Raw genomic sequence first — 23,721 nt, forward strand, 5'->3', positions numbered from 1 at the left:
GCGCTCTTCTCCTTTTTTCCGAACTGGTGACCCCACCCCCTGGGTGGTGTTGATAACTCTACCAGAGACCCTTAAGGCATCATAATTCCTATTCATCTCCCACATTGGGCTAGGAATTTAGCCCGTTTATGCCATGATTATGCTAATTAACTGGTTTTTTTTTAAATAAAGGAGACATTTATTACCTTCAGTTTGACAGCTACTAACTCCATTATCAGTCATAGCTGCCAACATCAAGGTGCTGATTAGTTACCTCAAATTACTTGGAGAAAGACAATTATCATCAGGATGCACCTCCAGCCTCTCCTACGGTGACGGGGGCCTTGGGCTTAGTGATTTCAGCAGTGCACCGGAGTCTAGGCAGATGAGGCCACAGCCAGCGGAGTCCCCAGCTCTGACAGTGGTTTAGACATAGGCAATGCAGTTGGAGCAGAAGGCCACTGGAGTGGATGGAGGTCCGGACAGCTGTGGCAGCTGCTCTGGGATCAGAGGAGCCACGGTGACACAAAGTCCCCATTCCCCCATCTGTGTCACTTTCCATGGTCCTGGAACACTGTGCACTGGGGCACACGGCTTCTCCCAACACTTGGTTCTTGGTTCTGGAAACTCATGGACAACTATTCCCACAGCTCACATATTTTCTTTTTTAAACTCTTTATCTCTTGATAAACATTTTTGTCATTTTTTATACCATCACTGATTAGTTAGGCCCGTGGCTTATTAATAACTCACGGGAGTGATTTCATATACCTTTGACAGTTCCATAATGCTTCTGACAATTACACACTTTATTTTTGTCTCTGAGAGGCTGGGAGCGGAGCTTGTGTGACCTTAGCTGCCTTCCCTGAGGTTCTGCTTTTGAGCAGTGGGTGCACTTGGGGGCAGGTGAGGATGAGGCCCCAGGGACTGCTGACTTCCACCTGAGGGAGCTGAGGACAAAGGTCTGACCAGGGCCACCAAAGGGACAGGAATGAGGTAGAAGGAGTGAGCAGAAAATGAGAGTCAAACCTGCCAGCAACTTCTGAGGAGTTGCCCATTAGAATTGTGTTCCCCCAGAATTGTCCATCAGTCCCTGTCCCCCATGTATGGAGGGTTGCCTGGGAAGGGGTGCTGACTCCCTGGTATCTCCGAGCTGTGTGTGCATGAGGTCCCCATGAACTCTGTGGGCACCCCCATCATTTAGGCAAAGACTCTGGCATGTCCTTGAGCAAAGTGAGAAGGCGCCTGCATAGACAGCCGTGGCTGAGATCTGGGTTGAGGGGGTGGATTAGAGGTAGAGAGCATGTGAATCAGAATCATTCCAGGCACCAAAATGCATCTGCCAGTTGCATCAGCTTCCTTTAGGTATCACCTTGATAATTCCCTGTCTGTGTTTGCTGGCCCAGCAGGACAGCTCGCTGTGACAATACACCAGGTAACACTCACTAAGCTCTGCTATGTGTCAAGTCCTGTTCTCATCACTTTACATCTGTGGACTCTTTTAAACTTCTCAACCATCCTGCAACCTCAGTACTACTATTGTTTCCATTTTACAGATGAGAAAACTGAGGTACAGCTAGTAAGTACAACCAAGGAGAATGTGGCTCACAGTCTGGGGAGGTATCTTTTTTAACCCCTGCAGGCCTCCACTGGGACTGCTTTTGCAGACCTCACTCAGCTCTTCCCTCTGCCTCTGGCCACTCCCCTCGGCCTGGATTTCAACAGAGCCTCGTCTCACATCCTGGACATATGGGCACAGAGCTGGGCAGAAAAAGCCACCAGAACCCCTGGCCTCCACAGCTTGATTCCCAGCAGCTGTGCCAGGAGAGTCGCTAGGTCACTGACAACCGGGGAGCTCTCCACTCCACATGTGCCAGTTGATTGCTTCTGAAGGCACCAGTCCCTGGAAGCTCAAAGCCAGCTCCACTCTGCCCACCTAGGGAGGGGCCACGGATTATCAGGGGGAGTAGGGGCAGTGGGGGAGGCAGTGTGGTGTCCTGGGGTGCCTGGCCTCTTTCCCTCCCTGGCTGGCTGACTTGGGGTCCCTCACTCTCCCTTGGACTCCTCTGGAGAGCAAAGAGATTGGGCTGAGTTGGGTTCCCCCACTGGGGTCACAGAGGATGGAGATGGGGTAATAACCGGCACTGGGGTGGTTCATCCACTTGTCGTCAATCTCTGTCTCTGGGGCCCAGTGCTCCCAGATCCCAGTGCCATGCATGCAGGTAAGTGCTCGCTAAACATGCAGTGAACAGATTCACATGCAATTCCTGATTGTCATTATTAATAGCTATTGCTGGCTGAGAGTTTACTCTGCATGAGGCTCTGTTACAACATTACTGCATGTGATTCTCACCAGCATGGGAGGGAAGCGTCTCCATTTTACAGATGAAGAAACGAAGGATGAAAGAAGGTGAGTCACTTGTCCCAAATCACAATGGTCCTGGAGCCAGAGCCAGGATTCCAGACTAGGTTTGGCCACCTCCCAAGCTGGCCCCCAGCCTCTGTTATACCAGAGTAAGCACCACAGCTGCTGTTTGTGGACCGTGCTTCTCAGCAAGCCTCCAAGTAAAGATGTTTGTAGATACCATCTCATTTAACCTTTGCAACCGCACATTTTATGGATGAGGAAACAGAGTCTCAGAGGAAATGAAGCCAATTGCACAAGCACACAGAGTGTCCGGAAGTGGGGGAGTTGGGTTGTGAGACTGCAACTGGCTGCCCTAAAGCTCATATTATTTTGACCACTATCCTGCCCTCCAGATCCCTCTGTAGTCTCTACTCCAAATAAAATTGGGACACATGGTGACAAATCCTTCTAGAACACCCAGTGCTCACGATAAGACCCTCCCTGCAGCCCACTGTGGGCTGTACACAGATTGCTTGAACCTGCCTCTCCTTACACTGGCAAGAGGTAGAAAACGGGGTCAAAGTCGCTGGCAGGAGAGGAGTGAATGCAAAATGACAGTCCCGTGGCCCGCAGGCCTGCGGGCAGGAAGGAGCAGAATTGGGTTAGTGTCCAGGGCAGTGCTGACCCACTTTGGGGCTCGTTTCCTCTCTCTAAGCCTTGCTCAGGCCCCTCCGCCCCTGTCCACTGGGACTGGGTGAGTGGGCTGGCCCCCACCCACAGGGGAGCCGGGGACACTGGGACGATCCTTCCCTCTTGGCCTCTGCTGGAAAAAGCACATGCCTGGTACCCTTAGCGCCAAGGAGACCTGCCTGAGAGATTTCAGCATGCCCATCTGAGCAGGAACAGGCTCCTGGCTCCACGGGCCCTGGGAACCATTCCGGGAGCCGTTACAAGCCGTTACAAGCCAGCAGTTTCTCTCTAAACATCCACAAGAAGGACATACCGCCAAGACAACTGTGAAAACTGCTGCTGATTAATCACCCCGAGTGCCAGGAACTTGACATGCCTCATGAAGAATCTTTGCAGTGGATGCAGGGACCAGAATTACATTCAATTTTCCCCTTCTAGATGAGGAAAGTGAGGCTCAGAGAGGTTCAGTGACTTGCCGAGGGTCACACAGTAGGTCTGCTGGGATGTACTCCCCAGGCCTTCTCCTTCCAAGGCCCCCAGCTTTCCCCTCTGTCCTGTGCTGAGACGTGCCAGGTCTCTACTCCAGAGCAGCGCTTCCCAGTCATGAAGAAACTTGTTAAAAATACAGAATTCCCTAGAAAATTCTCATTTGCAAGTCAGGGATGGGCCCTGGGGAGCTGAATTTTTTTAAAGAAGTTCCTGGTGGGTTTGGGAACCTCATCTTAAGGAGGCATTGATCAGAATGTGGAAGTTAAGTTCTGGGGGTCGGTCCTAGTAACAGGGGACCAGGTTTCTGGCCGCCTTCACCTGGGCTGAGTCCCCTGGATTGGGAGTCCAGGGAACAAAATGGCGGAACGCCTGGAATGTGAGGGAATTTGTTGTCTGAGCACCAGACCTCTTGAAAGCTTTCCAATTTCAACCCCAGCAGGTGGGCCTCCAATGAGCCTCTCTGCCCAGGGCCTGCAGGCCTGGAGCAGCTGCAGGTCAGGTAAAGGCAGCAAGGGGGTGATGTTTTTGCAGCTGCTGCCCTGGACAGCCCCCTGGGGCCCCATCTGGCCCGCAGACCCAGTCTCCGGCTGGGGGGCAGTCACGAACTCCCCACAGCATCTGGGTCTGGCGCACAGCAGGCCCTCAACAAATCACAGCAGTGGCCTCCATTTGCCCAAGGTAGAAATCGACTTGCCCTTGATTCCGTTTCCTCCTTAATACCCCTCCCAGCCCGCTGCCACCCCAGAACCCTCACCAGGGCTGCCCACACGTCGCACCTCCGCCACACCGTCTCGCCTGGCTCACCACCTCCGGTCACTCTGGGGTGTGTGTGTGTGTGTGTGTGTGTGTGTGTGTGTGTGTGTATGTTGTGATATGTGCATGTCTGTGATGTGTGTATAGTGTGTGTGGTGTATGCCGTGTGCGAGTGTCTGTGGGGTGTGTGTGTGTGTTTGTGTGGTGTGTGGTGTGTGGTTTGTGATGTGAGTGAAGGGGCAGCCTCGCTGGGTCCTCCCCCTATAGCCACGGGGTGGGGTCTGAGTCTGGAGACGAGAGAAAAAAAGAAGTTGAGGGAGAGAAGGTTGCTGACTCAACACCTGAGCTGCCAGCCAGACACTTGAGCGGACCCCAGAAAACTTCCCCCTCCCCAGCCTGACACCTGCCGCACTAGCCCCATCTTTTCCTCCCCTCTCCAGCTCCACCAAGACCCAGTGAGCTCAGTTCTCCCCCAAGGAATGGAGCAGCTGGAACTGAGGACGGTGTGTCCTGAGGACGGGGGATGCCTGAGTTTCAGCCTGGCTCCTGCCAAGCCCTGGAGGAGACAAACAAGAAAGGAAGGAAGGAGGCAAAAATCCCTTGAGTGCCAGCTCTGTGTCTGGAATCCAGGGTAGGGGCTTGCCCCCACTCCCCTGTTTAATTTTCACAAAGAGGACCTGCTATCATCAAACCCATTCTAAAACGGAGATTCTGCAGTTCAGAGAGTTGAAATGGCTTGCCCACAGTCACACACAAGAAGCACAGAGCTAAGACCTGAGCTTAGCTGACTCCCAGGCCCCACGTGCGTTTTATTCTGTCACATTGCTCTGGGCCTCAGTTTCTCCATCTGTAAGTGAGAGATTTGGAACACAGAAGAGATAATAAGTAAGTAGTTTTATCTTGCATGCCAGCTTTGGTCCATTGTTAGAACTGCCTGACCACCGCGATGAGAATTCTGATCTGAGGCTGGGCTCAGGGGGAGAGAGTAGGGTCATCCGCTAGCAATGGCTGCCCTGGCTCAGCAATGGAGGGTTGTAGCACATATGCTTTTTATGAGCTGACTTTCCAAGGATCCTGCCAGTTCTGGCGTTTTGGAGCTGGGATGTGTTAACCCTCCTTTCTAGTGGCCTTGGGTAAGTCCCTGTGCATCTCTGAGGCGCAGGCTCTCACTGCACCTGCCGGGGAACAGCTTCCTCCAGCCTCTCTGTGAAGTACTGAGCCAGCTGCTCAGCCTCCCTCTGCTCAACCCCTGCTTGTACCCTCAGCCATGAGCAGCTGTTGCCTAGCAACGAGGGTGGTGGTGGGAGGCTTGGAGGGGTTTGCAGAGTCCCAGAATCTGGGAAAACATCCTCCCTTTCTCCCACATCCCAAGCATGGGCCTTGGAGATCCTGACCAGCCCCATGAGGGCCCCCATAGCTGGAGCCCGGGACCAGGTAACAGGGAGACAGGTGTCCAGGGGTCACACGGCTGAGTTCGAGCCCTGACCCTGTTAGACCTGCCGTAGGTTTGGGGCTCACAGCCTCAACTTCCTGAGTTGGGTTTCTTCATGTGTAACGCTGGAGTGATTCATCCCAACCCGGCAGAGGCACAGGGAGGGTTACGGAGATGATGGGTAAGAAAGTGCCTTAGAAATCTTAACCCTCCAGTCCCACCTCCCTGTGAGGGCTCGTCTAGGAACTTAGAGAGCAGCTCAGACGTTCACCCTCCTGCCCAGAGGTCAATCCTGGGATCACGGCTGGTCTCTAGCCACCAATACAGTCCTTGAGCAGCACTGTGTGTTGGGTGGGAGCTCAGGACATCAGGGGAGAACACAGGGCTGGTGTCCCCCTCCTCAGGATTGGGCCGCTGGGGTCCATCTTGGCCTGGCCTGGCACTTGCAGCCCTCCCTGGGACCCTGGGCAGGGTGGACAGAGGTCCCTGGTCTAGTAAACAGATGGGAGCAGGGTCGGGAAGAGGGGATCTTCAGAGAGGGAGAGAAACAGGGGTGAGGTTGTCAGACAGGAAGGGGTATAAAGAGATGGGAAGGGGGGAGGAGGCAGCAGGAGTGCGCAGAGGAGAAGCAGAAGCCTGTGGGAGTCGGGGAGGGAGCAGAGATATGGAAGAGAAGAAGAGGAAGGTGGTGGGGGATGCTGGAGGAGAAGGGGTTGCAGGGGGGCAGAGAGGAGAGGGGAGAGGTGATCTGAACACTCTTCAGAAACCTCTCGGGCCAGAAGGGCTGTCAGGAGTTGGGCAGCGTGTTCCACTCCCCAGAGCTACCCAGGATCCAGGGGCCAAGTGGGAAATCTAATGAGAATTCCAATCTCTTTGCCAGAGCCTGGAGCCCCTGCTGCTGTCAATAGGCCTTTGCTTAGGCTGCCTGGGATTCTGAGGACCAGAGCCAGGTCTCCATTGCCCCCTCACTCTGCGCGCCCCAGGAGGGCAGAGCTCCCTTGTCCTAGAAGCCCACAGGCTCTCCTAGGTCCGGAGAAGGACCCAGGGGGCCCAAAGCAGACATCCCCTCCATGGCCCCCTCCTGAGTGGATACACAGAACCTTCTTGCATTTCCTCCTTGCACAAGAAGCTTACTAACCCCAGGGCAGCCCAGTCTCCCCCAGGATAGTTTCAGGAAGTGAGCTTTGGCTCTCTCTAATGTATGGGTCTTGTAGGCCAAAGTGTGGGGTTCAGTCTCTATCCCTGAAGCAATGGGGAGCCATTGATGGCTTAAGCCGGGGGGATGGTACTAGTGTTTAGATTTGCATTTCAAGAAGATCCTTCACTCTGCTGTGTAGAAAATGGACAAGAGGAGGCCAGAGTGGCAGCAGGGAGTCCAGGGAGGAGGCTGAGACAGTGCTTTGGGCGCATGATGATGGGGGCTTGGGCTGGGGCTGGGGAGTCATCGGGGTGCAGGACCCTAGGTGGATTGGAGGCCCATCTGAGAGTAGACAGGTCTCGTGGATGGATGGGGTGTGTGGGGGGCATGAGGAGTCTGGGGGAAGAACTGACTGACGTCAGACAGAACCACTGACCCTCACCTGGAGAGTGTCCTGGGCCCATCCAGGCCTGTTGATTTCAGATCTCTAAGGGTAGGCTCCAGAATCTGCATTTTAAAAATTTGCTTTCAGATTTTTCCAAGAATCAGTCCATGCACCATGGACAATGGCCTGGAGTTTGGGGTAACCTGAGTCGACCCCCCATTTTAAAGAGGAAGAAACAGGCCCCTAGTGGGGAGAAAAGTTTTCCACGATCACACAGGATTGACATCATAGAAATAACTAGCCTTAGACGTCTGATCCATTGTTCTCATTCATGGTTCTCCTTAGCCCTGGCGAAGAGCCTTGAGCAGGCTCTGTGGTGCTGGGAAGCCCGGGCTACGCGCCTGCGATGACCTTGGTTCAAGTCCAGACGCAGCCATTCCCTGGCTGGGAGATGCTAGACCAGTCACTTCATCTCTGGGAGCCCCAGGGTCCTCACCTGCACGCGGACATGAAACAGGGGCCTCAAAAGAGGACTGTGGCATTTGCACGTGATAATGTGCCCCAGGCACCCGGCACGTCTCAGCAAAGGGAAGCTCTGTTATTGAAGTTCAATCCCACTGCTCCAAGGGCAGCCTCAAGTACAGGCAGGAGCAGAGCAATCTGTGTGTGTGTGTGTGTGTGAGTGTGTGTGAGTGTGTGTGTGAGTGTGTGTGAGTGAGTGTGAGTGTGTGTGTGTGTGTGTGTGAGAGTGTATGAGTGTGTGTATGAGTGTGTGTGTGTGTGTGACACTGTGTGTGTGTGTGTGTGTGTATGTGTGGTGTGATGGAGTGTTTGAAAGAGTCTTCCCCTGGCCAAAACTATGTTCCTACCGCTCATGACCCATCACAATTTCCAAAAGCCCCCTGTTAAAGTCACACGTCCCTAGACACTATTTTGTTCCTTGACTTCTTGAGCAGGAAGAATTTTGAAGTGTTGGAAATAGAGGCTGGAGAGGGGCAGATGTGACCTCCCAAAGTCCCACGGGCTGTAGAAGCAGAATGAGGACCCCAGCCTGGCTGCGCTGCACCCCTTGTGGGTCCAGGGCCCATGGGTGCCAGCAGGACCGCAGTCGAAGTGGGAGCGTGTACTCCCCACGGAGCCTGGGGAGGGGGCTGGGCGATGCGCTCGCCATAATCAAGGCGCAATCAGCGCTAATCAGCGTGTTCTTGAAATAGACCCAACTGGATAGGGGAAGCGAGCAGCCGCCTGGGTTTGTATAGCGGCAATCAGAGGGAAGCAATTTTAGATCTGCGGGAACAACAGCTCTTTGTCTGTGCACAGGGACTCTGCCGAGCTCTGCGGAGCCCACTGCGGCTTGGAGATAAAAACACGCCACGGGGGCTGCAGCTGCCCTGGCCCAGTAAGGGAGGTGTTCAGGCAGCGGGTTCAACTGCCTCGAGGGGTGAAGTCCAAACTCCCTAACACCTTGGCTGGGCACCTACTATGCACTGGGTATGTGGGCAGCTGCTTGTTGGTTAAGAGGTGGGCCCCACTTTGCAGGAGAGGGAGTGGAGGCTCAGAGAGGTGGGGGCTTCACTGCCAGTCTCTGGGCTGGTAAGCAGCTGAGTTGGGATGGGGATTCATTCTGACTCCAGAGTCTGAGCCTATTCTTTTATGAGGGCCCTCCGGCCCTAGGAGACATTATCCTAAATTAAGCCAACACCTTATTGGAACTCAGGTCTTGCAAAAATCTCAGTGCCTGAGGATTATTGGTTCCAATTTGCAGATGAGGCAAATTGAGGCCCAGAGAGGTAAAGGGACTTGCTCAAGGTCACCCAGATGGTCTAAGTGGTGCAGCCAGCATTCAAACCCACATCTGTGAGGTGCCAGAGCTCCCACTTGAAATCACTAAGCTCTGAGTTCTCTAAAGGCCCAGCCCCTGCCACCGCCTCCAGGAAGCCTTCCCTGCCAACTCTGGGGCTGCCATTCTCTACCCCTCTGAATGACGCTGGGCTGTGGAGCTGGTCTGGTGCTTGGGTAGGGCTGAGCGGTGGACTTTGAGGGGTTTTGGTGACCCAGCCTCATTCCCCTTCTGTCGGTGCTGCGCTCCCTTATCTCTCTTTGGGGTGGTAACTCCAAGGCAGGAGAAAAGCTCCCCAACAGCTGGTGGTGCATGCGCGGGAAGCGCTCTGGTGAGTCAGGGGCACTAACAGGTGTGAAGGGCCTGATGACAAGGGGAGAAGGTGGTGGGAGGGGGGGAGCAGGCAGGCCAGGCAGGAGGCCCCGGCAGCAGTCCAGGTGATGGTGGATAGCCCGGAGCAGTGGCTGGAGTGAGAGGAAATGAGTGGAGGTGAGAGGTTTCCAGGATGAAGAACTGAGGAGACTGGCTGATCGGTGGAATGTGGGGAGTGAGGAGGATTTCCCACTTGACTAGCTGGTCCCACACCTCGGCCATCCTTAACTCCCTCCCACCCACTTCCAACCCCTTAGAAAATCCTACCTTCAAAATATGTTCACAGTCTGACCACATCTGCCCCTTTGTGTCTCCAGTCCAGCCCTCATCCTCTCCTGCCTGGATGAAAACAGCCTCCTCACTACTCTCCCTGCTTCCATCCAAGCCCCTCACAGTGGCCCAATGGTTCTTACCAAAACAGAAATCAGTTATGTCCTTCTGCTCAAAACCCTCCTGTTGCTCCTTATCTAACATCTCCACAGAGTTGCAGCTGCCCACCACCTCTCTCACCTCCTCTTCTACATGTTCCCCTTGCTTCAGTCATCCTGGCCTTCTAGCTGCTCTGCGAACAGTGCAGATAAGCCCTGACCCTAGGACATTTGCACAGCCCATTTCTTTTGCCTAGAATTCTCTTCCCAAGAAAGGCACAGGCTCCCTTTCTCCCCTTGCCAGTGAGGCCTTCGCTCACCTTCCCAGTTAGAATTCCAACCCCACTCCATACTCCTTGGTCCTCCCTATGCCTCTTCCCCCCTTTATTTCTCGCCCAATCACTTGCCATCTTCTGATATGCTGTATATTTTTACTTTTTAAAATATTCACTTTCTGGTCCTCCCACTAGAATGGAGGCTCCGTGAGGACAGGGTCATGTGGGTGCTCAGTCAGTATCTGCTGAATGAAAGAAGTGTCTGGATGGTGGGGTCACTGACTGAGACAGGAAGGAACAGACTGGTGGGGGTGGCAGAGATGAATTCAACTAGAACTTGAGTTTAAGATGCCCCAGTGGACACCCAAAAGGAGCTATTCAGAAGACAGTTAAATATGCAAGTGCGGACCTTAGTTTCTTCATCTGTAAATTGGGCTAACGATCCCAGCTCCCTTAGTGGGTGTGTGGGGGGAGGGCAAGTCTATGGAGATAAGAAGGCAGCAGTAATTAGCACATAGGCAGCCCTCAACCGAGGTGGCTTCCTTGCTATGTGTTTCCTTCTCCCCTCAGACAGCCATGACAAACTCGCTATGACAAGTTCCTGTGACAAATTCCCTGTGATGAGCCTGGAAGCTGCTGGCGTGTCCCTGAATGTTTGGAGAATTACGCAGTCCAGAGGAGGGGTCCTGCCCCATTTGCTTCTCCCTCATCCTGAGGCTCAGCTCATGGGCAACCAGATGCCCGCGTGGAGGCTGGAGCCGGAGGACCGAGGAAACTTTGTGGCGGCAAGCCCTCCCCTCCCTTCTCCTGTCATCACTGCTTCCAATCATATGAGGATCATTTTTCATTCCCTGCGGGCCTGCTTTGTAACCCACCTCTCAGTGGTGAGGAGAGGATTTTCAAAAATAGCTTTATTGATTTTATTTTTTGGACCATAGAAGCCAAAGATGTTCTTTGTTAAAGAAAAAATTAGTATAGAAAAAAAATATTAAAATCAGCCCAAACCTTATCACCCAGAGATAATCACTGCCTCCATTTCCGTGCCTGGACTTCTCATTTGTATTTTTGTGTCCAAATGGGCTTGGGGCAGGACTTCTGGGCAGACAGAGCTGGGAAGGGACTGGGCCGGGTATCTAGGCAGGGCCTGGTGACGGGGCCTGTATCCCTGCTAGTCTGCGGTCAGAGCAAAGCCCACAGTCTGTCCTGTGTGCCGGGCCCGTCCCTGAGGGGCTGCCCTGCGTACCTCATATTTTATCATCATCTGCATACTCACCTAGCCACACCTCCTGGAAACGTTAATATTTTAATACTTTTCCTGTTTATTTGGAGCTCTGTAAAACAAATGCCACATAGCTACCCCCTCATTCAATCCTTAGAATAACCAAGAGAGAGAGAGCTCTCGTGATTAGGAAACTGAGGTCCAGGGAGGCAAGAGGCACAGAGCAAGTTCAGAACCAGGAGGCACGCAGGTCTCTGCCGCCAACATCCTGGGAAGAGTGACATGTAACAAGAACTACAGTCCTTCTCTGCTTCAGGCACTTCGGGGCCTGCACCACCATCTGGTTTAATCCTTGCAACATCCCTGCCGGAGGGGCTTATTCTGTCCAGTGGCACAGAAGAGGAAACTGACATCAGAGAGGTGGAGTCATCTGCCTGAGGCCACACAGCCAGCGAGTAGGGGTGTTGAGAACTGAACACGGGTGTGTCTGGCTGTTGGGGTAGGGATGGGGCAGGGTGAAAAGGGTGAATGGTGCCCTTCTGTCAAGGGCAGCCTCTTGGTCCCTAGTCTGGGCACCCAGAGGGAAGCCTCTGGATCCTCTGGTCTCAAGTTCCAGTCTCTGCTTCAGTTCTGACCTCACTGGTCAGAGCCGGGACCACAGGGAGGGGCTTGGGTTTAGCAGCAGCGCCACCTGGTGGCTGATTTGCTGCCTCCGGACCCTGTCTGAGTCCAGGACCCTGAGTGGGAGGGAGGGCAGGGATGAAGGCAGGAGGCCCCCTAACTCATTCTTCCCTGCTGGACCTGCGGGTCAACCCCAAAGCCTCCTGGTATAGAGGGAAAAACTGAGCACACTGGGTTTGATAGACCTGGGTTTGAATTCCAGCTCGGTCTGTGTGACACTAGGCAATTTCCTCCAGCTACCTCTCTTGAGTTTGTTTCCACATCTGTTAAGTGGGCATGAATCGCAGTTGCAGGGGTATCTCGAGGCCAATGGAAAATACCTGACCTTATCCCAGGTGCCTGGCAGGTGCTGAATAAACGACACCCGAGGTGACTGATAAATGACACTTGCCTTTGCTCTGCTGTTTCCTCTGACCCCTCCCCACCATCTGCCAGGGGCTCCCACAGATCAGGCCCAGACCCTCTGCTGGGCTTCTCCTAAGTCACCCTTCTGCAGAGGGGCGATGCCAAGCTCCTGCTCAGACCAGGCTAAAAGATTCTTCTCACTCTAGGAACGGTGCACTTTGGGAAGATACCCAAAAGGAAGGCAGAGAAACGAGAACGAGAAAAGCCAAGTGTTGGCCAGAATTGGTCTGACACACCCAGGTAGGGGGTCTCTGGAAGAGCCAAGCCTGCTCCACTCTCGAGGTCAAGGTCGTGGAGTCCTTGGCCCAGGCCCACCCTGCCCACTGCCTCCTGTGCTTTGTAGATCTGACTGGGCCTCCCCATCCCTGCCGGGCAGGCACCACCCCCTCTTCATTCACAGTCACATCAGATCCACTGTCTCCACCCCTGCCTCCCCTGCCTCCCCTGCCTCCTCTTTCCTCAAGGCAGCCTACAGGCGCTCTTGGGAAGCACGGTTCCCACAAGGTGACCCCAAGTGCCCTCTAGAACTCTGGATGGCTCTGAAGCCCCCCAGTAGTGACCAAGGGTCCTGATACTTTTGTTACCTTTGATGGCCCTCAGTAACTCTGCAGTGCTCCCCAGAGGTCCTCCATCTGTCCCAGCGTCCCCTGTAACTCCCACACCCACCTGGCGGTGTGCTCAACCCCTGCCAGCTCCCGAAGGGCTCCATCACGCACTGATGTCTCCACATCATTCTACTGGGTCCCCAGGACCCCCCAGTCCCTCAGGTCTCCAGGGGTCCCAATGGTCCTTTCAACTCTCAATGCCTCACTGGCTCCAAACATCGCCTTGTCCATCTCTGTGAACCCGAGTGGCACAATATCACTTCTGGAGAACTGTGGAGACTTCTAGAAGTTCCTAGTGTCACCAAAGGTATTTCAAGGCTCCTGAAGACCCCAAGACCTTCCCCACACGGCCTCCACCACCACCTGGTTCTCCATGGCCTTGAATGACCCATCAGTGCTCATGGCTGTGATGACATTCAGTACCTTCCAAAGGTGGTCTGTGGAAAGGGCATGGGCCTTGGACCCAGAGACCCCTGGGGCTCTTAGCAGTTTTGGGACCTGGGGCAGCTGACTCTACCCCGAGCCTGTTTCCTCACCGGTAGAGTGTGACCACCACTCAACCCACAGGGAGGCTGAGGGCAAAGTAATACAGAGGGAGGGGCCAGCATGGTTTCCAGCAGCAGACAGGTCTTCAATGCCTATTTATTCCCTTTCCCATAGCTCCCTACTCCCCGGCAAGCTGGACACTCATTCACTGAAGCCTCTGCCCGGGGGAGCACCTGCTCTGTGCCAGGACCTGCACTGGTGTAGGTGTCACCCAAACCCCTTACCCTGAAAGACTGGGGAGGGGCCACCCAGCCGCACAGCAGGTGAAGTGGCACAAGGGGTTATAAGACTAGACCAGAATGGGAAGGACTTTGGTTTCTCCTGTATTTCTCCAAAGATGTCTTTCTGCCTCCTACCTTTGCACAGGGTGTTCCCTCAACACCAATGCCATTCCCTGCTTGGTGACGTCTTCCCACGCCCCAAGGAGCAACTCAAGTTTTAAATGTCTGATAAAGTGGTGGTGGGGTATGCGGGCTCTCTGTAGACCCCGCCAACCTTGGTCCTACTGAGCTCCTCCACTTGCCAGATGTATCTAGTATCATTTTTGGCAAATTATTTATACTCTCTAAACATTAGTTCCTTTATATGAAAAAATGGGATTGATAACACTTACCTGTGAGCTTTGATGTGAGGCTCTGGTGAGATAATGCAGGCATGACACCTGGAACACAGTAGGTGCTCAATAAATGGTTCTCATTCCTGCCCTTGGCACTCCCTGAGCACCTGGTCCCTGGCACATCCTGCCCTGGAGTTGCTCGTGGGGGTGGTCCTGACATCCCGCTAGCCTGAGGCTCTGAGGGCAGTGCGTGCGTTGCTCCTCCCAGTATCCTTCACGGAGGGGACCTTATTCTAAAGTGAGACAGAGAAGGCCGAGAGTTGGCGACAAAGACTGACTCTGCTCCCTAACAGGTCATGAGGTGCCCAGGCCAAGGGCTCATTTGACTTTAACAGCCTGGGAGAGGGCAGGGGCTGAGTGCGAGACAGGTGTGTAGAGGACTTCGAGGCGACTCCTGAGCCAGCCATGTCCCCTCGTGGGGTCGCGTGTTCTTCACCCTTCCCTGCTGGCTGAGCCCAGGCCCAGAGAAGCGGGCTGACTTGCCCAGGGCCACCCTGCAGTGCTCAAACAGGCTGGAAAAGGCGGGGGAAGGCAGAACATCCTCTCCTCATGCACTTCTCCATGTCCGGAGGAATGTGGACACCTCTCTTCTTGACTAAGAAGAGCAGGAACATTCAAGACAAGGACTTGTCTCAGGATCCCCAGTCCTAGGTCCAGGCACGGAACACAGTGGGTGCTCAGTAAAAGCCGACTGAACACATGACCCTGTTTTTCAAAACACGCAGCTCTCAGCCTGAAGCGTCAGCTCTTTGCTGCCTGATCCCCTCCCCCATTTCCCAAGACAGGTTCAGGGGGACCCCGAGATCAGGGATTTTAAGCAAGAGTCAACCAGACAGGAATGAGCAGACACCATGTGTAGATGATCTCACTGCGCCATGTGCTATCAGGACAAAGCACACTCTGGGGTCTTAAGCCAGTGTTTGGAAATCTCAGACACAGATTTAAGAGATTTTCGTCTAAGTTCTGAACAATACCACACTTTCAGAGCTTAGGCACAACTCCTTCAGGATAATAATAACCTGTGTGAACACGAAGCTTTACCACTCACACCCAGAGCTCACAGGAGCTTCCTAAGTACCGAGTTTGAAGTGGGAGCAATTATCCCCATTTTAGAGATGAGGAAACTGAGGCTGGCAAGGGCAGGTCCTGAAGCCCAAACCAGGGCTGCATACTCCAAATCCTCCTGTCCTTCCGCCCACCTTGCCTGCCTGCCTCAGACACGCAGCGCTGCCCAATGGCATAGGTGCATGACTTTGTGGCAATGCGGGGTGGCTACTGCCTTCTCTGTCTTGCAGCCTGAGAGGCACTTGGGGGCAGTGATGAAGAGACTGGACTTTGAGGTCAGACAGACTTGACTTCTCTTTCTAGTCCTGCTGGTTACTAGCTGTGGGATTCTGGGCAAATGGCTCGCCTTCTCTCTGCCTCAATGTCCTCTGTCTGTAAAGTGGGGGATGTAATAAATAAACAAGGTTGGGGGAACGCCTTCCTTCTGGGGTTGTTGCAGGATTAAACAGAGAACTTCTGTAAAGCACTTCGCACACAGTAGACATTCAATGCACGGGGTCACACAGAAGGCAGTGTGGGCTCCTGAAACAGCCCTGCGTGTTTCTAATTTGTAATCCCAAGCTGAGGCAGCAAGCTCCAAATACAGAACCAAGACGGTTTTTCAGGAACATCACGAAGGTGATAAAGCAGAAAGAACCACCCGGTGAGCATCACTCCGCTAGGAACAGCCACAGAGAGTTTGTTCATTTCTTTAATATTTAAAAATGAGTAAGCCGACAATCGTGTACCCTTTGAATACTCAATAAAAACGTCCATTATGCAAAACAGTACAACCTTTTTCATTTTTAATAATACTGTAAATATCTCAGAAAGGATGTATTGTTTCTAAGGAATATCAAAAAAGTCACCACAATGATGAATCACCTGCCCCCACATTGCCCTCCCCACCCCCCAAAGTTACCCAAATACTAGTAGGAAATTACAAAAAAACGAAGAACAAAAGCCCTCCTCCGCTCTGCCCCATGAGTCGTGTTAAGTGAGTGAAGTGTTGTGTTGCTTGTACAATGCAGTGCGTCCCCGGAAGGCAGGGCTGTGCACTGGTGAGAGCGGTTGGTGGAGAACCAGTAGCAGCAACACTGGGGAGACTCCTCCCCGACTTGATGGGAGAAGAGCAGACAAGGATGAACATAGGCAGGGGGCTCAGCCTGAGCCCGGATCTTCCCACATCCATTTCCCGGGTCCACGGGATCAGACAGCTCAAGGAGATGCCGGGCAGGCCTGGGCTGTGTGTGCAAAAGGGGGGCCCAGACCCAGGCATCCCGACCTCCTGGGGGGTCCTGGGCATCCGTCTTAGCAAACGCAGGCTTCAGGTGGGGGCTGGTCAGAGCAGAGAAGCTGGGAGTGGGGTGAATCAAACACACAGGGTCATTACAGGAAACCAACTCCTCTGTTTGAAGAAAGGTTGAGTTTCCACCAAAGAAATTGGGAACATAAAGGAAAAGGATAAAGAATGCACCTTCCCTGTCCCCAAATAACTCAGGATCCAAGGCAGAGATTTGACGTCAAATCCAATTAAAAAAGAGAGGATCAGCCAGGGAGGCCTGGAGCAGCGGCAGCCTCCTCCGCAGACCCCAGGCCTGCACCCACTGGGAGAGGGGCGGGAGCCCGGGTCTCCCCTCCAGTGAGCGCTGAGGCTTCCCAGCACCCTGGCCGGAGAGGCAGGTGGGACAGCTCCTGGGAAAAAGGTAGGGAAGAAGCCTCGAGAAGGTTCCAAGGTTCTGCTGGTGACAGGAAGGACAGGGAAGGGACTGGAGGTAGCATGATGGTACGAGAGAGAGCGGAGGGCAAGGGGTAAAGAAGGGGGTGGAGGATGAACCCAGGCTCCAGGCTGGACTGTAGCTCCTCCCGGGAGGCTGGGGGAAGGCCCCAGCATGCAGATCCTGGCTGGAGTAGTGACAGGACAGAGAGGCAGAACTGAGGGTGAGAGAGGACAGACAGGAGGTGCCCTGCCATGGGGCTGAGGACCTGGCTGGTCTCCAGAGGACGGGGCCACTCACGGATGAAATCAAACCATACAGCTTCCATGATAAACTTAGTTTTAAATAAGTGGGTGGGAGGGGGGTGGAAGCAGGGATGACAGCCTGCAAGTCTTCAGAAGAATCCAAGATCAACCAGCAGGTCTGCAAGCCAGTGAGGCATGCAGAGAGAATCCTCAAGAGATGTGGCCGGGAAAAATCTCAGAGATCACCTGATCCAGGCCTCCCCATTGGGGAGATGCAGAAGCTCGGGCCGAGGACGGGAGGGGAGTGCCCCAGGCCACTTGGTGGGACCAGAGCGCGGCCTGCTATCCAGGAGTCCCGAGTCTGGTGCGACCTTTTGTTTCCCCTGTGACATAGCTTGCTGTCTGCAAGCCCACCTCTAGGAAGGTGGGGATGACAAAGGGAGGGTCTGAAGGGAAAGCCTGGAGGCTCGGAGGAGGGGCAGCTGCAACCGTCAGGGACAAACATGGGACACAGACCGGTCGGTTAAAAGGCTGACAGGGGAGGGCAGGCATGGCACCCACCCACCTGCCCTGCAGCCCGAGTATAAAAGTTGGACCCTAGGAGACAACTTGTTCCTAAACCCCAGCAAACACTCGTTAAAACCATCCTAGCACAAGAAGACTGCTAGTCCCTGTGCAGGATTATGTCTCCGTACTGTTACTTACATGACAACTGGGGGGCGAGGAGGGGAATGTGACTTTAAACCAGAGTGGACATGGCCACCTTAAAATTAACTTGTTAATAAATCCTGTGCCAAACGAGCAAGCCTCTACCATTAGGTGAAGTACGCGGTTCGGGTGTTCATTTGTACACACGGCGGAGGAGGAGGAGGAGGAGAGGCATCGAGGTGGCAGGCGGCGCTCAGAAGTGCGTCTCCTTCTCTGTGATGGCTGCAATGGTCCCATCGCCCTTGAGTTTGGCATCACAGTCATTAACCGTCACCGTCCGTGGGCCTGCCCCAAGCTTGCCCCGCATTTTCAGATCGGCGCTGGGGATGGTCAACTTCCGGAATTTCTAGGTGGGGGGAGAGGAGAGCTGTCTGAACACGGCTGCCGGGGTCCTAGGCCTGCCTGGGTGCCTCCCACAGCACAGTGGATGCCTCGGGGCCATGAACCCATCAGACTGAGGCTGGGCTGCAGCTCTGCCACTCAGAGCTCTGTCCTGGACAATGAATTGACCTCCCTGGGTCTCAGTCTCCCCCTCTCCCACAGCCCCCAGACAGGGGGACAACGAGGAGTTGGCTGAGGAGTTGGAGACGGTCAGCGGAAGGGCCCAGGCCCGCACTGGGCCGCTGCAGGGGCCCAGGGCGCGAGCGCTGTACCCAGGCTGCTGGCCGCATCCCTGCTTCCCGTGGACACGGAGAAGCTAGCGCTGCTTGGCCACTCACTCCCCGCGGGGCAAGTCACCCAACATCTCCAAGCTGCATCTCCCCGCCTGTGAAAGGGGGCAGGAGCACCTGCCTGGAGGGCTGCTGTGAGGAGGAGCTGCTGGACAAATGAGGACAGTCCCCACAGAAAGACGTCACCACATCCAGGGGAATAGGTGGCCCTGTCTGATGAAGGAAACATGCTCTCTGATGCTGACGCTCACGGCCACAGCCTCACGGCGCCTTGCAGAGTGGCCGGCACTCTACCGATGAGGGAGCGGAGGCCACGGGCAGACCCCTGACACACACTCCTGCCCGCACGGTCCCGCCTCAGGCCCCACACCTCAGCCTCACGTGTGCCCCCAGGTTCCCTTGAGAGAAGACGTCAGGTCAGGATTTAGGAGGCCTTTTCTGGGCATAAACCTTTTCCACAGAAGGCTGGAAAGACGTTTGGGTGGTTAGTTTCTCACGATCAAGGTTCTGTTGTCTCTCTCAGATCCTGCCCAGGGGGAGATTAATGGGCAGACCTCCCCATGCTGAACACCCCCCGGGGCACCAGGGTCTTGACACAGGGCAGGTCTTGGGAGCAAGGGCTCCAAGGCCAGGCACCTGGGCTTGAATCCCAGTTCTACCACGTACTGGGGCCAGAACTCAGCCCCTGCGCCTCGTTCCCTCCTCTGTCAAAGGCGTAACAGCGTCATCTGCCTCTAGGGTTGCCCTGAGGCCCAGATTTGTTGCCCAGTTCACAGCTCTTAGCACCCAGACTATCCGCCCTCACAGCAATTCCCTGAGGTGGGTACCACTGACCCTGTTTTTCCTTCCAGATCCTTCCCATCAGCTGACAGAATCTTCTGGCAACAGAGGGTGGGGAACTAACTGGCAGGGGCCTACAGGGCCAAGGTGTTAGGGCCCCAGGACTGCTCTCCTCTGGACATGTCTGGTCCCGCATGAGAGTTAACAAGCGCCCTTGCCCTGCTGAGGCCCCGGACTTGCTCTGGGGGACGAGCAGGCTGGAGAGAGGGCCCTTCCTTCTCTGCTTGCTCCTTCTGGCTGCACTCTGGCTTTTCTGGAGCCCAGGCCCCTCCGTGGGCAGGCGGGCTGGCTGGAGCCGACTCTGGGCTGGCACTCGCCTATGGCCATGGCCTGGGAGATACTGGTCAGCCCGAATCCCCCCTGTGGTGCTGCACTGGGGCAGAAACGAGGTGGGGGGGCCCGAGAGCAAGGCCTCCAGGGAACCCACTCTGCCACTCCAAGGCTGTGTGCCCTTGGGCAACTTGCTTCATTTCTCTGTGCCACAGCTGCCTCCTCTGTACCATGGGGAGAGGAAGGGCCTCCACCTCACGGCACTGCTACGAGGATTCAATGGCTTAGTGTTTGCAGATGGCTTCGAAGAGTGTCTAGAGCACAGCAGACAGTTTGCTAAATGGGTGAGAAACTGACTCAGACCTTCTGATCCGCCCGCAGGTGGGAGAGTGAAGGGAAGATAGGCGCCGGGGGCGGGGGTGTGTGTGGTGTGTGTCGAAGGGCGGGGTCCTAGTTCACTCCGTTACCAAGAGACCATGTACTGCGTGGTTCCAAGGACAGGAAGCATCCAGAAGAGGCACGTGCACAGAGACAGAGGCAGACTTGTGGGTGTCTAGGGCTGGGAACAGGGCTTACTGTGAATGGGCACTGGGGATCTCATTAGGGAGATAAAAAGGTTTGCAAACTGATTTATGGTGATAATTGCACTACCCGGAAAGCTACTAAAAAACCACAGAGTTGTACACCTGAAATGGGTGAATTTTATGATATAGAAAATGTACTTTGATAAAATTGTTTAAAAAATTTGATTTGCTAATTTTTGGCTGAGATCTTAGGCAAGTGACTTAAGTTCTCTGAGCTTCAGTTTCCCTCACCTGTTAAATATGGACAGTGATGCCTTTCACCCCGGCTGGCTCTGAGGACTAAAGGAGATGCAGACGGAGAGAGCCTGGCCGGGTGATGACACATAACAGGTGTCCCACAGTGTCAGACCAGCTCCCTGTGTTGTGGGAATGGGTCTTGAATGAATGGAATCCACAGAACCATCAGAGCTAACACTTGGTCCTTCTCTGTCCCAGGTCCTGGTCTAATTGCTCTCCCTCTCTGCACTCGCTGAGTCCACAACAACCAACCTCTGGACGTGAGGGACTGCTGTTGGTCCATTTTACAGATGAGGAAACTGAGGCCAAGCTCAGGGAAAATGGCTCAACTCTGAGGCCTCAGCACAATAGTAACGACAGACACCTGCCAGGGAGGAGCTGGCCAGGATCCCCCGAGAGACACGTGGGGGCACATTCTCACACACCCACTGCCCAGATGAGGAAGCTGGGACCCGGAGGCGCCCATGGCTGCACCGGTGCTCACCAGCCCGCCCAGCACAGCCAGCCCCGCTCACCTCAGGCAGCGTCCCCTCTGTCTTCCACACCTTGATGAAGACCCACAGCGGGATACAGAGCATGGAGGACAGGGCCATGAGCCAGCCGATGCCGTAGCCCCAGGCGGGGTAGGTGTAGACGTTGTTGTACTTGAGGGGCTTGTACTTGACCAGGAAGAAGATGAAGATGCCCTGCGGGAAGACGGGGAGAGGTCCCTGGGGTGGGGGACCCTGAGCCTGCACAAAGGTGGCCAGCAGGGAAGACGGTCCATCCCGTGTGGCAGCCTCGGAGAGGCGAGGCCCTGCTCGGTCCACGGCGAGAAACACAGGGAACAGACCCTCACAGAGCCTGCAAGACCCTCCCCGCCCTGCAGAAGCCTTGGCCTTGCTTCCTTTCAGAAGCAAGATGTTTGTGAAGGTGCTTTGAGATACTTCCAGTGCCGAGAACCGGGTGAAGAGCACTGTTTTGTTTTTAATTAAACATCCTCTCACCTCATCCTCACGGTCTGGTCCGAGGGTCAGAGTGTGGGCCCCTCTTTACCCCCAGGCTGCTGCTTCACTGCCAAGAGCAGAGCCAAATGTTCACGGGACCCTCAGCTCCCACAGAAGCAGGTCCCAGCTGCCCAGTTTGCGGGCACGGAATCAGGCCCCGAGAAGGGAGGTGACTTGCTCAGTCACACAGCAAGCTGGTGGCAGGGCTGGGTCCTAGTGAGGCCAAGCTCAGAGACTGTCCCCACTGCCAGCTTCGAAAGGTGTAGGGTGCCTCGGGCTTTGGGAATGCACAGAGGGTCCCCCAGGGGGACATCCCCTCCTCAGTCTCAGCCTCGGCCTGGCCTGGGCTCTGGAGTAGAGAAGTGGTGGGTGGCTGGGCTGCAGGCAGCTCCTGGGGGACCCTTACCGCACAAATCCCGGGGGTCACAACCTTCCAGCACCATTTAATGAGTGACAGCGGCCGGTAGCCAATCATATCTTCGATGTTATCATAGAAGCGGTTGCTTCCTGTCCAGAATAAAGCAGACGGGCACACACACCCCAGAGCATTTCTGTACAAGACTCAGAGGAAAGGCAATGAGCGTCTGCTTCCCCCAGCCTGAGACAATTGCAGCAGGGACCTTATTTACCGCTTTAAAAACTACCAAGGACTTACATATGTGAGGTTTCAGGATAAACTGTGGGAGGAGGGCTTCTGGTCTGCTTTCAGGAAGACCCCACCCGACCTCGGGCAGTGACGCCCAGGAAACGGTGAGGAGTTTCTGGGGAAAAGGTGGAAGGTGGTCCCTTTGACGCAAGGCCAGGAGCTAGGTTACTTGTGTGGGGGTAGGGGTTGGGGTTCTGAACGTGAGGGCCTGGCGAGGTAGCCTGTGGGGTGTCTATTCCAAAGCCATGCTCGGGGGTGTCCATCATCACTGAGCCCAGCAATCCTCACCCACTCATTTGGTTTGGGGAATGGGAGATGCTGACAGAGGGCCAGGCACTGGGCTGGCTGTTTTGCCTCACACTTAGAGACATGGTGGTGACTACCCCATTTTACAGATGGGAAAACTGAGCCCCAGGGGCAAAAAGGCAGACCCAAGGTCACAGTGCTGGAGCCTGGAACCCCTCCCTGTGCTGCAGGGGTATAAGAGGAGGAAGGTCTCCCAACAAGTGGGAAGGGCCAAGAAGTCCCTCAGGGGAAGGACAAAGAGGTCCATGCAGATGGAAACCAGCCACAGAGGAGCTAAGCCCACCCAGGCCCGAAGCACCCTGCGCTGGGCACCGTGGCCCCATCTGGGGTGTGGGCGGGCTCGGCCTCTGCTCACCGTACACCCAGCCAATGCAGATGCACTCAAAGATGGCCACGAAGAGAAGGCACATGCCGCTGGCGGCGTAGGAGTCAAAGAGCTGGAAGATGTACATGCCGCCCTGCAGGCAGGAAGAGAGGCACACGGACAGAGGAATGAAGACACAGGGAGAGCAGGGCCAGTCAGCCGGCCTCGGGAAGGGCCCTCTGCTCTGTGGCTACCACCAGCCAGGAGTCACTTCCACCAGGGCAGACTGGTCTCCCTAGCGTCCTAGAATGCTGCACCCTCCACACCAGGGCGCCCCCTAGGACCACCCTCTGTGAGTTGCTGGGATTGCAAGGGTTCGTCTTGTCTCTGTACCCCCAAAGCCAGAGACAACACAGAAATCCAGAGGCTGGAGGTGGAGTAGGCTCAGCCCTTCTCCCCACATGGCTCCGACAGCCTCCCCACTGGCCTCCCTGCCTCCAGCCTCACCCTTTCCTTACCCTTCCATGCACCAGCTTTCACAGGGATCTTTCCCATGTGCACATCCAACCATGTCACTCTGCAGCTTGGCTTCCTTCAGCCTGCCAGCCAGGGCTGCCCTCCTCACCTGGCCTCAGCTCCCTTCCCACAGCCACCCTCAACATGCCCCCTCCTGGACAGACTGAGGGACAGTCTCACCTCTATCCCTTTGCACATGCGGTTCCCTTCCACTGGGTAAGTTCCTTCAAAGCTCAGCTCAGATGTCACCTCCTCCAAAAGCCCTCCCTGGCAGTTCTCATTCTTTCATTCACACTTTATGGATTCATGATTTTTAAAAAGGTCCCCCCATCAGCTGCTCTGTTAGCTCTGAGCTCCCATTGCGAAGGCTCCCACAGTGGTCCTCCGTGTGTCTCCCGCCCTCAGTGCAAGGCCTGGCTTGCAGTAGGTCCCAGTTAAGTGCAAGTTAAATCGTGTGGAGTGAGCACCCCATGGGGGAGGGACTCTGAATGGCTTGTCCACAGCTG

At 54.9% G+C, this 23,721-nt stretch overlaps 1 protein-coding gene across 2 annotated transcripts in view; it reads right to left on the bottom strand.

Annotated features, from left to right (window-relative positions):
• Positions 1–16,561: 16,561 nt before the first annotated feature.
• SLC6A11 (solute carrier family 6 member 11) overlaps positions 16,562–23,721 on the bottom strand; it is a 113,038-nt gene continuing 105,878 nt past the window's right edge. The window contains exons 11-14 of one of the 2 annotated variants that reach the window (XM_074344345.1): positions 22,751–22,853; positions 21,850–21,950; positions 20,973–21,143; positions 16,562–18,201 (exon numbers count right to left, since the gene is read on the bottom strand). In XM_074344345.1, coding sequence (XP_074200446.1) covers positions 18,049–18,201; positions 20,973–21,143; positions 21,850–21,950; positions 22,751–22,853 — 528 coding nt within the window. In that variant the 3' untranslated portion in view covers positions 16,562–18,048. The remainder of the gene's footprint in view (positions 18,202–20,972; positions 21,144–21,849; positions 21,951–22,750; positions 22,854–23,721) is intronic. The other variant, XM_074344346.1, reaches the window with a different exon arrangement.

The sequence above is a fragment of the Camelus bactrianus genome, chromosome 17 (assembly GCF_048773025.1).
Source record: "Camelus bactrianus isolate YW-2024 breed Bactrian camel chromosome 17, ASM4877302v1, whole genome shotgun sequence".
Lineage (NCBI taxonomy): Eukaryota > Metazoa > Chordata > Mammalia > Artiodactyla > Camelidae > Camelus > Camelus bactrianus.